The sequence below is a fragment of the Rhododendron vialii genome, chromosome 7a, assembly GCF_030253575.1.
Source record: "Rhododendron vialii isolate Sample 1 chromosome 7a, ASM3025357v1".
Lineage (NCBI taxonomy): Eukaryota > Viridiplantae > Streptophyta > Magnoliopsida > Ericales > Ericaceae > Rhododendron > Rhododendron vialii.
In genome coordinates, this window is record NC_080563.1 from 34,453,526 (window position 1) to 34,471,859 (window position 18,334).

At 37.8% G+C, this 18,334-nt stretch overlaps 1 protein-coding gene across 11 annotated transcripts in view; it reads left to right on the forward strand.

Moving 5' to 3' along the window:
* The first annotated feature begins 780 nt into the window (after positions 1-780).
* The window catches only part of LOC131334672 (uncharacterized), a 103,412-nt gene continuing 85,858 nt past the window's right edge, over positions 781-18,334 (forward strand). For 2 of the 11 annotated variants that reach the window (XM_058369808.1, XM_058369807.1), the window contains exons 1-16: positions 794-991; positions 7,733-7,861; positions 9,044-9,292; positions 9,481-9,609; positions 10,245-10,361; positions 10,782-11,030; positions 12,703-12,811; positions 13,237-13,352; positions 14,886-15,017; positions 15,093-15,188; positions 15,415-15,555; positions 15,801-15,935; positions 16,032-16,088; positions 16,296-16,442; positions 17,098-17,232; positions 17,383-17,517. In XM_058369808.1, the coding sequence (XP_058225791.1) occupies positions 911-991; positions 7,733-7,861; positions 9,044-9,292; positions 9,481-9,609; positions 10,245-10,361; positions 10,782-11,030; positions 12,703-12,811; positions 13,237-13,352; positions 14,886-15,017; positions 15,093-15,188; positions 15,415-15,555; positions 15,801-15,935; positions 16,032-16,088; positions 16,296-16,442; positions 17,098-17,232; positions 17,383-17,517 (2,157 nt within the window). In that variant the 5' untranslated portion in view covers positions 794-910. Of the gene's footprint in view, positions 992-7,732; positions 7,862-9,043; positions 9,293-9,480; positions 9,610-10,244; positions 10,362-10,781; positions 11,031-12,702; positions 12,812-13,236; positions 13,353-14,885; positions 15,018-15,092; positions 15,189-15,414; positions 15,556-15,800; positions 15,936-16,031; positions 16,089-16,295; positions 16,443-17,097; positions 17,233-17,382; positions 17,518-18,334 lie in introns of all 11 variants that reach the window. The other 9 variants (XM_058369813.1, XM_058369810.1, XM_058369805.1 and 6 more) reach the window with 8 other exon arrangements.

Here is an 18,334-nt window from a genome sequence, read left to right on the forward strand (position 1 = left end):
GCACAACATCACCTTTTCCATCCATTTTCTAACGGAAAGGTAACGGCAGGGGGGTCCCTTGGTATTGTTGGGTAAAAGAGGGGAGGGCAGTGTCATTTCAGAAACCTCAGGGGAGGTTTCTGTTCGTGTCAGAAACTTCAGGGGAGGTCAGTGAAATTTGCCCTTCTTGATACTTGACCTGTGTGTCATAAAATCCTGGATCCTTTACTGTGCACCGTGCACGTGTTTGCTACACCTTATAACAAGGTTCATTTGATCGGATAAAAAAAGAAAAAGAAGAAGGTTCATTTGAGACCGTTGCTTGTACAACTGGTATTGAGATTGAGACCGTTGTACTTACTCTGTACCAAATTACCAATCACAAGGTTCTAAACGCACCCACCACAGTGTAATGAAATTTTTTCAGTATCGGGCGGTACCACGTGGTGTCCGCTTGCGCATTCGAGTCGTTCATTTTATTTTTGAACGACTCAGATTTGAAGAGATAAAAGAAGAGAGAAAGTGTTGAAATGAAAGGAGAGAGAGAATTTCAATTTGAGCCACTAAAGAGTATATCGGACGGTTCAAATGCGCCGAATGAATTCTGAAAAATCTCTCGAGCGTAATAAACCCTTCCTTCTGCTCGGCCCTGAAAAATCTCTCCAGTGTAATAAACCCTTCCTTTTTGGTCAAACTTTTTTTTTTTTGGGGTCAAACAGTGTAATAAACCCTTCCGCGACTGTCAAAGAAGTGCTTGTCCACGAGTGCGCTGAACAGATTTGTGGGTGCATTTAGAAACTCCCTTACAACCCCCCTGGACTAAAAACAAACTCCCATCTTACACTGGGACAAAAAGTGTGACCGATGCGACTAATCCTATTGACATCACGTAGAGTAAAATTGACGGAGGAGAGGTCCAGATCTCAGCTGAATGGAGGCCGGAAAGTCGCCGGACTGGCTCCCCGTCGGCTGGACGGAGGAGGTCAAAGTCAAGGGCGATCGCAAGTACAAGGTACCCGAATTAATCGAGCTTTACGTGGGCTAGTACTGCTCCAGTTTTGGGTTTTTTTTTGTTTCGGGGCTTAAATTGCGTGAATTGGTTCTCTTACTTTGGCGTAGCTGCTTCTCGAGCAGAGCGACTGGGTAACTTATGGAAAATTGATGGTTGATTTCGCGTACGATGTTTTGCGATTTCATTTTCCTTGCATGTTGATGTTGATGTTCGTGCTCAGTGGCGGAGTTAATAGACTTCTGTTTGGGGGCCGAATTAATAGACTTCTGTTTGTCCAAACGTATATTAATTATGTAAAAAACCCCGTATATTACCCGTTCCAGAACACATTCTTAAAAAATAGTAAATAGTAAGTAAGTACTTATTTTATATTTTTGAACTAAAAAATAATGTAAATAAAAAATAAATTTTCTATTTTTTTGTACTCTTCAAAAGATCTCAATGAGATCTATCAAACAAGATTCATATTGTTAGGAAAATTATTTGCGTAAATACATTTTATTTTTGAGTTTGAAATTGTCTCTTTAAAAAATAAAGACTTATTTTGAGTTCTGGAACAAACTTACTCCCTCCGTTCCACAAATATGGTCGAGTATTCCATTTTGAGATATCTCAAAAATAATTGTCCATTTTGAAAAGTTTCCAAAAAAGTAATGCAACACTACCATTCTGCCCATCCTTTTCTCCTACCTTAAATAAGCTAGGATTTCAAGAAACAACACATAAAGGGAAAATATTGTTAAGTTAACAAAAGTACAACGGAAGAATTATGTTGCCTTAAATAGTTGGATTTCCAATGAGGGACCAACAAAACAAGACGGAAGGAGTATTCATAAAGAGCTTTTGAATTTCAACACATACATTTGTACATTAAAATTATTCTTGCCTAATGGAGTAAAAATATATGAATCCTTTTGTTCTGTTTTTTTAGGCTACTATGACACTCGCATGCTTACTCTTTATTTATGTGAGAAATTGAAAAATGAGAATGTAGAATAACCTATCTTTAATTATGTGAGAAATTGAAAAATGAGAATGTAGAATAACCTATTTTTTATTGAATCAAATTAAAATTATTAACATAATAGGAAGCTAGTACACTAATTATATCAATAATACTCAAATTTAGATATCATATTCATTGCATTTTAGGCCACTGTTTGTGCTTCATGCTTGATGAGCATGGTTGTTAAAATCTTACGATACAGGATACGTATCCTATGATTCGTATTGTCTCCTTCAAAAAACGATACGTATCCCACGTTGTATCTTTTTTATTTATTTATAGAAATCCTACAATACGACTTATGATATAATAGTGTATCCCGATTCGGAATGTATGCTACGATTTCTTGTTGAGTAGAAATCATACCATATTTTAAGAATTGGAACACAAACGCATTCTGAATCATTTGATCTAATTGTGACGGTATCCAAACCATTTAGAGAAAACCAAAATTCGAAGTTCGAATAGAAGAAAGAACATATTTCGATCATGTATTGTATGACTCAGGCACGAGAAAGCCTCATTATGATAGACCCTACTTGGGAGACTTGAAATTTTCCATCCTAAAACCCTATTTTTCATATATCCAACAGATTTTAGATTATAATTAAGTATACATATTATATTGTATTTGTATTTGTATTTGTCAACGTATCTTATGATACACAATATGTATCCCCATACGATACATAAAATAAAATAAACGATACACGATACGTATCCCGATTTGAAAATATTGTTGATGAGTATTGTAAAAACGACAGTAATGAATATATATGGAATGAGTGAATTTGGTGAATCCCAAGCTGTTAGGTGCCCTTTGTTTGGGTGAGGTTGTATTGCATCTGAGCTGGGTCTGATGTCAAAGTGAATGATGCCTAACGAGCTGATGATACTGTGGTGGCTTGTATATGTTTATGGCTTGCAGAAAGTCAATTTTAAGTTAAATTCAGGAAAATTGGAAACCCTGTCAGTAGAACTCACCCTTGAAAAATGGCTTGCAGAATAAGCTTATATACATATGGCCAAGTCCTTACTTAGCCAACTGAGGACGACATTAGGATCGTAACATGCCACCACGTTCTGCAGCTGGCATCCACATCCTCGGAGGCGCATTCTATGGCACTTACTTGATGGTAGCCCGATGGCTTCACTCACCTAGAGATATTCAATACCTTTGTAGGCATCTTAATGCAGCCTGCAACCCATAAGCCGTCATGTCCACGGCCTGAATTTTAAAGTTGCACCCATCTGATACAGAGGTTACGTTAGATGCCATATTTGATGTGACAGTTAGCTCTGATCCCATATGATTTGTATAGAAGTAGCCCTTGAAACCCAGTGTGCAAGGGGATGGTGCATAAGAGCTTATGTGCACACAGTCAAACCAATACTCGATGGAGGGTTTATAACAATACCATCCCTTCCATCTTTCATAGTGATATGGACCAACATCTTCAATACGAAGGAGTCTCAAGTTGAGCACATAGCCACACTTTGTTGCATAACACCTTGGTGCAGTAGCACAGCCAATTCTGTTGCTCATTGGTTGGCAATGCAAGCCTTGGTCATCTCTTTTCCTTTCCTCATAGTGGATCCTCCTCCATTTGCCTTACTCTCCTTAGTTAAAACAAATCATGACCAGTCTCTTGGTTTTGTTGTTGGTCTTTTCCTTGTTCTCTTGTTGCTTGCGTACAACCCTTCTCCAAACCCCACATATGCGGGAGTTTCGTGCTCTTGGTACGGGGAACACTTCTATATCTCCTACATGAAATAGGACTGCCCTTCCTAAAGGGAATAGGATGCTATAACTATTAGCTCCTCCAAAGATTAGCCTTATTGACGAATCTTAGAATAAGACCTAATCCTATTGGGATTCAAACCCGAAAGAAAGACGTGTCCTAGTTTCTCCAAGATACTATTAACTTACAAGCTCTTGAGCCTTTCTACCTGTTTTGACCTACACACTCGATTGGCTTGGGCATCAGAGGTGTTTTGGCTGACACTGCACCAGTATTATCAGTTTCTCTTGCAGGTTAGGTGACTGGGGGCGTCCAAAACTGCTTCATCAGATGTTATGTTTAAACCAAATGCTTGAGCAAATTTTAGTTAATGTGTTTCTAGTATCTTATCTTTGTATCATCTTTTCTCTTGCTTGTTAGCTCTTTCTTTTGTTTCTTTTTGGGATCCATATGCTCAAGTTGTTCTATCTTAGTTGGGACCGCGCATTTTCCTCGATGGGAGTGAGGTTTCTAGGAGATTCTGACCTGGGAGTGCAGGAGCAAGGATCTGGGGATAACTCAGCCTGGTACGGGGATCCTACTACTAAGAGAGGGACAACCACCTAGAATAGTATATACACAAGTCGACTTTTTAGGATCAAGAAGAAGAATCAAGAGGAGGAAGTGGAGATGGGAGAAGAGGAGAGGAGAATAGGAGTCAAATAGACTTGAGGAATAGATCTGCGTTGTGTTGATTTATAGTCTTATATTTTCACCTTCTGAATTATTTACACCCTTGTGCCCCTTGTGCCTCACGGCGAGGCACTTGCTTCTGTTCCTGAACCTATCCATTGCCTTGCCTTAACCTTTGTTAAAGCATCCAACTCAAAACCAATTGGCAATGGGTGGAGGGGCTGCCCAGGCTCATATACTAGTTTTGGAGGAGATAATTAATCTATGTGGGACAATTTCCAACAACCTCCATGAAATCCCATTCGTGCACCTAGCTGTGCATTATGCCTAGGCGCACTTTTTACATCTCTGGTTGGGTGTTATACTTAGTAAGGTAGATGCTAGATCTTTTATTGTGTGAAATTTGCCTAGCACTCCTAATATGTAAGTCTTTACCGAGTTCTGATTCACAAATTATGTTGTACTTTCACGCAAACCTAAGACACAACTGCCTTTTGGTACTTTGGTTCTTAATCTTTTTTTATTAGAATTTCTTTTTAAATAATTTTCAACTCCAAATTATAGGGAGGGAATCCAAATAAAATTCATAATATCCCAATAAGAAATGCAATTAACAATCCAAAAGTAAAGTAGAGCTACCTACCATGACCATAACTAGTGGCATTATAATTTATAAGGTGAATCTAAAGATTGAAATTTAGCATTGCAAGGGAGGGATATTCACTATGTTTGGTTTGCAGTTTTGAGATAAAAAAGTTCCATATAGGTTTGCGTATTTTTTTGTCTTTAGTAATTTTTTTTAACATTTTAACAAACTCTTTTATTTTTTGAATAGAGGTACACTATGTACATCCAAAAAGTTAAAAATAAGTAAAAAATTTGACAAAAAATACTAAAGGTCGAAAAAACACGGATGATGAAACAATCAAAAATTTTGGAGAGATTTTTTCCGAGAGGAGAACCAAACAAAGTGATTATTTTTAGTGACATGACACGTGACTACTCGAGGACAACAAGACAGCAGTGGCGGATTTAGGAATTTTCTATAGAGGGGTCACCCCTTTAGGACCGGCCTTATATGTTTCAAAGTCGCAGGCGAACTCAATTCAATTTTTATTATTTAATTCGAAAATGAATGTATATATACATCTAATATTAGTGGCAGTTAATTTGAGCATTTAAAAAAAAATGTAAAATGTTGAAGAAAGTATGTAATTTTTTTTTAAAATTTTATGTGGAACTTATAGCTATAGTAATTGATTTGCATGGGAAATTACATTATTGTAAATGACTTTGTGGTACCAATGCTACACGAGTTTGTTTATGTTTGGGTTTGAGTTTGTGTCTTAGCACACTCACAAATTCATGGAGGTGTGTTTTTCAACCATTAACACAAAAAAAAAAAAAAGGAAAATGTAAGCGCTAGGATTTGAACTCACATCACACCTGTGGATGGACAACTTCACTGGAACTGTCGAGCAGATTTAGCAATTTTTGGGATATTTTATATATATTACATACTTAGACTTGGGGGCCCTTCTTTGGGGCCCAATTTTCAGGGTGGTCACGTGACCCCTCTGTGCCTACACTAGATCCGTCCCTACATGACAGGAAAGATGGATTGTTGATCCATGTGATGAGATTTGCTGCTTCGAGCCTTCGAGTATTCTCAAGAGTTCTGTTCGAGTTTGCCCACATTGGTTAATTATTTTCTTCAAAACTAGTATATGAGCATGGGCGGGCTCTCCACTCATTGCCAGTTGGTTTTGAGTTGGATGCTTCAACATGGTATTAGAGCTAGGTTTTCGGAGGCTTTTCCCATTTGTTTGTGCCATAGTTGCACTTTGTTTTGTTGTGATTTGTGTGTTCCGTATCCTTTGTTGACCTCTCTCCGCTCAAGTCGGGGGTCGAACGTGAGGGAGAGTGTTGGAAATTGTCTCATATCAGTTAATTATCTCCTCAAAAATTAGTATATGAGTCTGGACAACCTCTCCACTCATTGCCAATTGATCTTGAGTCTGAAGCTTTAATATGGTGTAAGAGCTAGGGTTTCGGAGAATTTGTTATCCCTTGCTTGTGCTATAAGTGCACCGTTGTTTGTTGTGATCCACGTGAACCGCAGTTTGTTTCAACTAAGGAAAGTAAGATCAATGGAGGAACAACCACTAAAAGGGAAGGAAGAGAGTTAAGCAAGGCTTCGCTTTGCCGATCAATAACCATGGGAATTGGCTTTCCTCCTCCACCAGGGTCTTCGGCAACTAGGTGTTAGCCTCTGTGCACAATTTGCGACTTCTCCGTATTGAAGATGATGATGAATTTAATATGAAAGATGAAAGCAATGCTAAGGGATGAAATGGTAATTTTTGGACAAGGTTTAGGATTGGGACACTAATATTTTGACGATTACATGCGGTTGACTCTCCTAAAAATATATCAGATCGTATTTCTCATAGGAAGAGTCCCACCACTAATGACGGTGTTTATAAAGTATTGATGCATATCCAACAATATGACTAGAAAATAATGGGTTTTGAAGTGGTTTGAAGAGGCATTCATCTCAAATTCTCAATGTTAAAATACTTACAACTTGGAGGAATATGTGCACTGAAAATGGGTGCTTAACTTTAAAGTCTGTAGGGAGGAATATCATTTGGCGTAAAGATAAATCAAAGAGAGTTGAATGAAATTTGTGACAAACTTAATTCGTTAATCTCGAAGTCTTTTGCAGCTATCCTCGAGAGAGTTCTCTCAAACCTGGTTGGAGTGGCATTGTGCTGATGCTTTATTGAGTGCTTAGGCTCTGAAGTCTGAGCTGACTCTCCTTGACCTAATTTAGTTGGAGAAACTGTGAAATTACTACGCCTGATTTCCCTAATTCATCATGAGTAATTTTATGTTGTTATGGGGTGAGACATTTGGTGGGATCTTCTCAGCTGCTATCAAAGACATATATTTTTGAATTTTCCGTGCCATTTTCTTTTCTTTTTTTTTTTGGTGGGATTACCATTATCTGTTGTGGTCCCAACAGATAAATTACAATTTGATTCCGGAGAAAGTAAGGTGCATATGATAAAGATATTTGCAAGAGGGTTCAAAGTCATCAATTTCCAATACAAAGAGCAATACATCTTTCCATTTTGGTTTGTGTTTTCCGATCAAACCATCAAGTTTGCAGATTTAGTTTAAGACCGTAATTTCTTCAAAATGGAAAGATCCTCGCTAAACTTTGGTCTTGATCCATTAACAACCTCAAATTAGTTGTTTAATCCTTATATTCACTTATTGTCCCTGGTGTTTTGATAAATTTCTTGTTTGTTGCAGTGCTACATTGATCCACTGACTGGACGTAAATTCTATTCGAAGCCACAAGTGTCTGACTATCTCAGAACTGTACAGCACAACAGCTCTGCATTGCAACAGGAGAAAATGGGCACCATCTCTGTTAGTCAGGTTTGTTTGTAAATTTGCTTATTTCATATATCCGAGTGATCCGACTTCATAGCTATGTGGATTTGTAGCATGTATTTGCACTGCAATTAAAACTTGGTACTTTAAGCGATTTTGAATGACCCTCCCTCAACCATGAAAGCACACACATGTAACCCTGAATTGTTAAGTGAAACTGTTAGTATTTCCATTAGTTATAATAGAAAAGTGATTTTGTTTTGCCTTTTAATCTGTTATGCTCACCTAAAAATGTATTCTAATGAAACTATTGCTGGTATTTTGTTTTGCACAGTTTTTCTTACCATCATGCATAGTTTTTCTTATGATCTTTCATAGATTTTCTTATGATCATGCGTCGTTTTTCTTATGGTCATACCTACTAAGCAACCAAAATATTTATATATAAAAGGAGTTATGATATCTATAATCAAAAAATATTTAAATAAAAAAATGCTACTCATAGTTGCTGAATACTTAGAAAAGAATTCTACTAGTATCTTAACCAAAAGCTTCATTTACGTCAAATCGAAAAAAGGAACCTCTTTTGGTGTTACCTTTACTAAGTCTACCTCCCTTGTGTTGGTATGCGTGGTAAAGTTATTTAAGTAGCTAACTGACAAAAAGTTCGTGCGTGGGTGGGGTTAACACGAGTTACAGTTATTCTAAGTAATTGTATGTTCGACACAACCACTATTAAGCCAGAGGGATCAAAATTCTGTACGAGGTGTTGCTACAAACAGATTGAGATGGGCTTTAGCAATGAATCTGTAGAGGTTTGTATACCCGAGGTTGTGATATTGATGATAGATTGCATAAATTGGCTTAGTCGTACGGTAAACTTTCATTCTTCAAGAGCTCATTCCTCAATATATGGTGATTGACTTCTTTGGTATGTGTTCTTTTGCGTTATTTGCATTGTGTTAAAGTCAATTTCATCTGCAACATGTTCGGAGTGTGTTCCTACTAGAGCGTCAGTTTCTGTGTTGCATGCCATTGTAAAAAAGAGAAGTTACCTCTTTTGGTATTACAGTTATGATGTCTACTTTCACGTATGATGATATGAGCTAGATGTCAATTACCAAGTGGGAAGAATTTTACTAGATGTCAATTAGCAAGTAAAGCTTCACATATGACTGGTCCAACACAATATTACAAGTTTTATAATTATATGTGCTTTCTTTTCAGCACAACACAAGTGAATTAATTGGAGGCGAAACATATCTGAAGGAAGAGGAGCCACAGGATGTGAAAGCTCTGAAGCGAACAAGTTACAAATCCAAACTTTTGCAAACGGGCTCTAGCATGCTGCCGGTAGAAGAGGTTTTCCAGCCATTGGCCTCAGATGTCAGCGGAAAGGTGGCCGGAATGTCGCCAGACTGGCTCCCTGCTGGCTGGACCGAGCATGTTAAAGACAATAACGGCCGAAAAGTCAAGGTATTTGGATATAATGGGTTCATTTTGCAGGTATTTGTCCATCTTTAGGTTTTTTTTTTCCTTTTTTCAGATAGGAAAGATCATCACAAAACTTCTCTCTTCATCCATCAGCTAACTCAATTTAGTTGTTTAATCCTGATATTCATTTATTTTCCTTGGTGTTTTGATTTATTTCTTGTTTGTTGCAGTGCTACATTGATCCACTGACTGGACGTAAATTCTATTCGAAACCACAAGTGTCTGACTATCTGAGAACTGTGCAGCGCAACAGCTCTGCATTGCAGCAGGAGAAAACGGGCACCGTCACTGTTAGTCAGGTTTGTATATATCTGACTTCCTAGATATGTGGATTTGTTGCATATATTTGCCCTACAATTAAAACTTGGTACTTTAAGCGATTTTGAATGACCCTCCCTCAACCATGAAAGCACACACATGTACCCCTGAATTGTCAAGTGAAACTGTTAGTATTTTCATTAGTTATAATAGAAAAGTGATTTTGTTTTGCCTTTTAATCTGTTATGCTCACCTAAAAATGTATTCTAATGAAACTATTGCTGGTATTTTGTATTGCACAGTTTTTCTTACCATCATGCATACTTTTTCTTATGATCATGCATAGTTTTTTTTGATGGTCATGCCTACTAAGCAACCAAAATATTTATTTATAAAAAGGATATGTGATATTTATAATCAAGCCAAAAACAAAATTAAAATGCTACGCATAGTTGCTGAATACTTAAGAAAGAATTCTACTCGTATCTTAACCAAAAGCTTCATTTTTGTCGAATTGAAAAAAGGAACCTCTTTTGGTGTTACCTTTACTAAGTCTACCTCCCTTGTGTTGGTATACGTGGTAAAGTTATTGAAGAAGCTAACTGGGGAAAAGTTCTTGTGTTCATAGGGTTAACGAGAGTTATGGTTATTCTAAGTAATTGTATGTTCTTTTCAGTCTAACGTGGTTGAATTAAGTGGAGACACAACCACTCTGAAGGCAAAGGGATCGAAATTCCGTACAAGGTCTTGCTCCAAACAGAGTGAAATGGGCTTTAGCAATGAATCTGTAGAGGTTTGTGTACCCGAGGTTGTGATATTGATGATAGATTGCATATTGGCTTAGTCACGTGGTAAACTTTCATTCTTCAAGAGTTCACTCCTAAATATATCATGATTGACTTCTTTAGTTTGTGGTTTCTTTTGTGTTATTTGCATCGTGTTAAAGTCAATTTCATGTGCAAAATGTTCGGAGTGTCTTCCTACCAAAGCTTCCGTTTCTGTGTTGCATGCAATTGGAAGAAAAGAGAAGTTACCTCTTTTGGTATTACCATTGCAATGTCTACCTTCATGTATGATGATATGAACTAGAGCGATTCTATACAAGAGCAAGTGGGAAGAATTTTACTAGATGTCAATTAGCAAGTAATGCTTCACATATGACTGGTCCAACGGAATATTACTAGTATTCTTATTATATGTGCTTTCTTTTCAGCACAACACAAGTGAATTTACTGGAGGTGAAACAAATCTGAAGGAAGAGGAGCTGCAGAATGTGAAAGCTCTGAAGCGAACAAGTTGCAAATCCAAACTTTCGCAAACGTGCTCTAGCATGCAGCCAGTAGAAGAGGTTTTCCAGCCATTAGCCTCAGATGTTAGCGTAAAGGTGGCCGGAATGTCGCCGGACTGGCTCCCTGCTGGCTGGACTGAGCATGTCAAAGATAATAACGGCCGAAAAGTCAAGGTATTTGGCTATAATTGGTTCATTTTGCTGGTATTTGTCCAGTTTTAGGGTATTTGTTTCAGATAGGAATATCGTTCCTGATATTGCTCGAATGGTTCTATTAAATTGGTATAAGCTGCATTGTCTGCAACTTTTTAAAATTGATATACTTGTGGTCTTAATTGCCTTGGCTTGGTTAAAACTTAAAAGTGAGCTGCATGACTCTTAAGCCTTTGGAAAACTTTTATGCCCTTGTTACCAGAAGAGCTCCTAGGCACGAGGTGCATAGTTCATGCTCAAGGAGGATGGGGAAAGGCAACAACACTAAGGTGGTGAGCTTGATTAAAGGCGTGCCTCGTTCAAGATCGGAAGGAAATACAAAAGGGGGTAAAAATGTCAAACCCTAACCTACCTGACTAACCTCAATTCGGCTTGTCTAGAGTTCACAGAACCAACCGACAGCTCTGGATCCAACCTTGATCAACATCATCTCTCTCTCACGAGTCTATCTCAATTGTCAGATTTCTCTCTCTTTGGTTCGATTGGTTGTTGGTCGTCTGGTTCTATCATCTTGCTGGTTTGGCTGGTGGTCTATTTTCTCTGGCTGTTCGTAACGCCTCAAGCAGACCACTAACCCAGTACCTTGATTTTTGATCCACAAGCCACACCACATGGCCCAAAAGCTTAAGTCCAAGGTACTAGTAGTAGCCATGACGCCACTCGTGCCTTAATGGCTATGGTTTCAACACAATAGGTGAATGATCATACCTGTACTAATATATTGAATCCCATCAGAACCTCGCATTTAAGCGTGCTTAGCGAAGAGTAGCACAAGATGGGTAGCCCCTTGAGAAGTCTTTGTGTTGGACCTTTACAATAGCTTCCATTTGCTTGGATAAGGCTTTATTGCATCAGAGTTGGGTCTAATGTTATAGCGAATGTGCTTGATGATATTGCTCTGGGTCATTAAAGTGTCTCTCTTGCAGATTCATTTTGACATTATATATGGGTACTTAGAGACTTTTTCTCGTGATTGTTCAATCTTAAACTTAAAATGAATTGGATTAACAGGAGCTTGATGAGGGGTTAAGGTTAAGTTCATCTCCATGTTAATAGTCATATTGTAGTTTCAGGCTTTCAGGTATTCACTGTTGATTACCAATTCTACGTTCATGCACTTGTCGTTAAGGGCATGTGGCTTTGGCGCAAGGAAAAAGTGTTAGGTAGTGGTTGTTTGAAACTACCATGTTCAAGGTACTGTGGACATCCTCCACTGTTCTCTTCTTTGTCTTTGTCACAGGAATCAGATACTTGCTAACACTGAGCTGTTTTTTTTGTTTGTTTGTTTGTTTTGGGGCCAATAGTAAAGAATGAGACTAATTCTTCATAACTTACAGACTAGTTTTTTGTCCGCCAACTTTATTGAAGAGCTTCCACTATATAAGCACTACCCACAGAAGCCACCTTATGAGATCGAGCCATTAGAAACTTCATCACATGAGTTATTACTCTGTACATGCAGTTTCTTTTTTAGTTACATGCAATTGAACCGTCAAGTTCGCAGATTTAATTGAACCAACAATTTCCAAATTTGGAAAGATTGTCATTAAACCTTAATCTCATCATTTCATCCTGTTATTCAGTCTTTACATATATGTTCTTGATGTTCTTATTTGTGTCTTGTTTGTTACAGTGCTACGTTGATCCACTTACTGGACGCAAGTTCTATTCGAAGCCACAAGTGTCTGAATATCTCAAAACTGTAAAGCCAAATGGCTCTGCATCCCAACAAAACAAAAATGGTCTGTTAGTAATGTTTCTTCATGAATTTGCCAAGTTAGTTCTTTTGACTTCACCCAATATGTGGCCCTATGGATTGTATGTGCACTACATGCTAAACTTTATCAGTGACGGGCATCATATTCACTTATTAGGTTGAGTTCTTTAATTCTAGAAGAATGATGCAATATCAGAAGTACTCTAAGGTGTTAAAGTAAGCATTCAAGTTTGGGGTATAATTATGATCAGTCCAAGCTGCAACCTGCTGGGAGTGATCTTCACTAGAAGCTTGATTTAAATATGCCTGAAAATGAAAACAGAGAATGGAACCTCTTTTGGTGCTATTGCGGAGTTAATTATGAAAGAAGTAAACTGGGAAAGCTTCGCTTGGATTATGGCTATTACGGAGTTAGTGCTCATAGATGGATTAATTGTGCTTTCTTTTCAGCTGACGCTTGTGAATTAACTGGCGGCAAAACAACACTGAAGCCAACGGGATCTCAATTTCGTACGAGATCCTCCAAACAGATTGATATGGGCTTTAGCATTGAGTCTGCAGAAAAGGTTTGTTCCTCAACTGTGGCTCAATATTGATGGTATATTGCATATTATTGAACTTGATTAATCACATCTTTTGCTTCTTTCTGAAGTGTTTATTCCTCAATATACCGTTTATGTCAACTACTTGCATGTGGATTTGTTATGTGTTTACATAGAAAATTTCTGTATTTATTCGGGTAAGCAACATAAATTTTTTTTTCCAGATGATAAAACTTACGGTGAGCTCATACCCGTTTATCAGGTCCAGAGTTCTTGTTTGTTGTTTTGTTTTAGCACAAGTAATATACAAGGTTGTGAATACCGTTCCGTACCGGTTTGAGAGGAAAATGGTACTGTAACCCTCTAATACCGTCCCGGCTTCAATACCCGGCCTTATCGGACAATACTGGAAAAACCGGTTGAGATGACATTACCGGAAATTTCGTCCGAAATTTTGTAAAACAGAGAAAAAGAAGAAAATAGAGACATGGAGGGGAAAGAGAGAAAAAGAAGACGATTGGAGAACATTTGACGTTGACTCCTCTTGGTCTTCTCCGGCAGTCTGGCGTAATCTTGCAGCTGATCGATCTATCTTCACTGTGGGTGAACTGGTGAAGTTTCCAGTTTCCACACCGCCGTGGGTAGTCTTCTCCGGCAGTCCTCTGTTGTTCCTGTACGTTTTTCTCAGTTTTCGGGAGATAAACATTACCCCTTGGAAAGTGGAATAAAAAAAAAAGTGGAATAGTTGCATTGGGAATTTGGAACGTGAATTTTACTCTTTTAGAGAGAGAAGGAAGTGTGTTTGAAAACCAGTGGTTTTGAGCCCACCATTTGGAAAGCTATATTGATTATTAAAAATAAATGTAAACTGATTTTTTTAAAATTGTAATAGTCTAATAGTAGGACTTTATGTAAGGGAAAAACAAGGTTATAACTAAATTTATATATATTTTTTATATTTTAACGACAAATCCGAAATTGTACCCAGTACCATACCGGTACCAGTGACAAATCCGGTACCATGACAAATCCGGTACCGTTCCAGTGACAAAGCTGGTACCATGTTTGATACGGTATTCAGAACCTTTTTTTTTTTTTTTGGATAAGCACATCCCTTTTATAAAGCGCAAACTCATTTACAACTCTAAGGGGCATACCCCCGAAAGAACACAACTCCTAAGGCACCTGAGACAAAACCTCAGAGAACCACTAGAGATAATAAAGGAAACAAGACCAAAAACACCGAGAGGACTCTCTAATCTTTACAGATTTAACATTTATATCTGAATTCAAATTTTAGTACTGATAAAATCAACAAAATCAGCAACATGCTCGGAGAGTTCTCCACCAAAACTTTCATGGATACATTGCCTGCAATTGAAAAAAAGAAAAACCTCTGTTGGTATTACTTTCATGATATCTACCTTCACTTATGGTCATATGTAGCAGAGCTATCCGACTGGAGAGCAAATGGGGAAAATCTCCAATTAGTGATGTCAATTAGGAAGTAGTTGCTTCATTTGACCACAATTGTTGTTTATTGTGCTTTCTTTTCAGCTGAAAATGGATGAATTAAATGGAGGCAAAACATCTTTGAAGGAAGAGAAGTCACACAATGACAAAACTCTCAAGCAAACAAGTTGCAAATCTGAACGGAAGCAAACAGCCAAGGTTTACTCCACAAACAAAGTACCTGAGATAATTTTGATCGATTGCATTTTTCATTTGTTTGATCGGGGGAATGCTCTAATTCTTTATCTATAGGTTGCAATTGAGAGTGTCACGCCTGATGGATTACCTCCAGGGTGGCGTAAAGAAATCAAAATTCAGAAGAAGGCGAATGGGACTAGAAAAGATACGGTCTGGATCTCTTCTTCAATACTTCGAGCTTTCAATTCAGTGTTTTGCTTGTTTCCTTTCTTTCTCTGTACACACATACACACCAAGTGTTCGGTGTAGATACTTACATCTTTACACATCTTGCTTTGGTACATCATCATCTAATTGGAGTTTTTGAGTTCTGTAGCTGAAGTCCTTCCAAAACTTGGTGTATAAATTAATTTTGATGAAGATCTAACTGCTGCAGTACTACACGGATCCTGTAAGCGGATATGTATTCTTCTCCCAGCCAGATGCTTTGCGCTATCTGAAAACTGGAGACGTCAAAAGCTGCTCTATGAAACCAAAGAAGAGGGATGAGCTAGGGTTTTTAGATAACGGGACTTTGGTAACTACATGTCTTTGATCCATATTAATCGTTGCTTTATTACATTTTCTGATATGTTGATTCATTATTTTATGTTTGCAATTGGGGAGAATCCTATTTTTTGTACTGCCTTCAAGAAGTCTACCATCCCGTGTCGGGATACTAGAATGTTGCTATTGAAGAAATGGACAAGAAAAACTTCACTGAGAGGGGGTTATACATTGTTGGATTTTTGACATTAGTGTTTAATGAATATGATTTTCCAGGCTAAAATGGGAGAATTAGGTGTAGCCACAAACTCTCAGAAGGTAGAGGGGTCTCAAAATGTCAAAATTACGAAGCGAAAGAGTCACACGTCTAATCGGAAGCCAGTGGGCTCTGCTGAGCAGCCTGTAGAAAAGGTTAGTTCCATATGTGCCTGAGGTAATGTGGATAGACTGCGTAATACCATTTTTTCTTGATCAGAAACAAGCTCTGATTCTTCAACTAATCTCTAGGGTGTGATTGAGAGCGTTGCAACTGAAGGGCTGCCTCCAGGGTGGCTACAGGAAACGGTCAGGATCTCTTCTTCAATACTTTGATCCCATTTCAATTCTGTTTTTCATTATTCCGTCTCTCTCTCTCTCTCTCTCCTATGGAACACATAACGTTGGTGTATATAGTGCATTTTCACAATCTTCTTTTGGTTGTGGTATGTGGAGCTTTTGAGTCGTACACATGTCCGACTCTCTATGAATCTTATGGAGATCAATTTCTTGCAGTACTACACGGATCCTGCAAGTGGATATGTATTTTTCTCCCTGGAAGACGCTTTGCGCTATCTGGAAACTGGAGATTTTGATAAGTGCACTGTCAAACCGAAGAAGAGGGACATGCTAGGGTTTTTTAATGAAGATACTTCTGTAAGTGTATGTCTTACTTGCTGGCCCAACTAATTGTTCGTTCGTTTATTTATTGGTTGTCATTTTCTCTTCCCTGTCGAACTTAATTTCTATGTTGAACTGAACCTCCATAGATTGTCCTGTTTGTCGATTTTGTGGCACATCCAGGGATGCAATTATTTTACTTAAGAAGGATATGTAGCTGACAGCTTATGTTTATCACGTGTGATGTCATTGTCTGTGCTTGCATTTTGCAAAGTGTGTTCCTGACATTTCAAGTAGTGCTTTTAACTTCTTGTGTCTGTGGATTTATAGTGTCTTATTAGTAGTCGATATCAAATACTTGATGTTGTTTATCATCTGAAAGAATAATGTGCCATTTTGTGATAGTATGACGTGTTAGAACAAAGTTATGTTTGAACAGTTAAATCTGCCACAAGTTTGGAGTGATTTCCACGAAAATCTCCATTTATATCTGCCCTAAGGTTATTGGAAAAAGAAGTTTCTTTTGGTAGCACCTTTACAAAGTCTACGTTCACTTATGCTGATATGTATGTGAGCGTTACTTTAAAGAATCAACTTAGGTCAATTTCACTTATTATGTCCGTTAGGATTTAGTGCTTCATTTGTGACTCGGCTAACACATGTTACTGATATTCTTAGTAAATGTGGTTTTTTCCAGCCTAACGTGAGTGGATTGACTAGAGTAAAAAACTCTTTGAAGCAAGAGGGATCTCAAAATGGGGCAACTCCAAAGGCTACAAGGCGTGTGACGAAACAGAGGGAGATGGGCTTCAGCAAAGCGTCTATAGAAAAGGTTGGATCATAATATATCCCTAGCTGTTGGATTGCATTTTATTACGCATCCTTAATCAGAGATCTAAATATGTTTCTTTAAGTAATGTGTAATTAGACATTTGATAATTGCACTTTGATTATTTAATGTTGGTAAATTGCATATTTTCAGTCAAACATGGATGAAATAACTGGAGGCCGAACCTCACTGAAGCAAGAGGGATCTCAAAATGTGAAAACTCCAAAGAGTACAAGTCGCTTGTCCAAACAGAAGATAAATGGCCATAGCAAGCATTCTGTAGAAAATGTATGTTTCTAAGTTCCACATAATTCTCAACTTGATTTTGAAGTATTGCATGTTGTTACAGTGGATCTGATTCTGCAAATGATGTCTAGGAAATGATTGAGAGGGTCTCACCTGACGGGCTACCTCCAGAGTGGATAAAAGAAGTCAGAATTCAAAAGAAAGCAAATGGAACTAGAAAAGACACGGTCTGAATTTTCTCTTCCATACTTACCAATTCACTTTCTTTGTGTCTTTTATTTTGGTGAGCAAGTTTAAATGTTCTCTCTCTCTCCCCACACACACAGATGTACACACAATATGCTCGTATAGATATTGCATCTTTCATTATTTACACATTTTTGTTTGGATGCGTTACCGATAAGTTGGAGATTTTGAGATCTGTATGCAGTTGTATCCATGTGTTATTCTAATGGAGATTTTATTAATACAGTACTACACAGATCCTGTAAGTGGATATGTGTTCTTGTCCCAGAAAGACGCTTTGCGCTATTTGAAATCGGGAGACATTCGTTCGTGCACTATGAGGCCAAAGAAAAGGGTTGAGCTTGGATTCTTAAATGGAGCCAGTTCTGTAAGTGTATGTCTTGCTTTGTTTCCCATCTAACAGTGGTTTTGTTATAATTCAGTTTTAGATTTTCTCAGTCAGTAGTATTGTGGTTTTGGTGTATTGTATAGCAGGTTCAGTTAAATAGTGATAAACTAGAGGATGATTAGTGGCGTGTGAATATCTCGTGCGACTCAAACTTGTTGCAAAGAACAGATAAATTAACAATGGTCACCTCACATAATTGCTCTGAACCAAGATTAGATTGTTAAT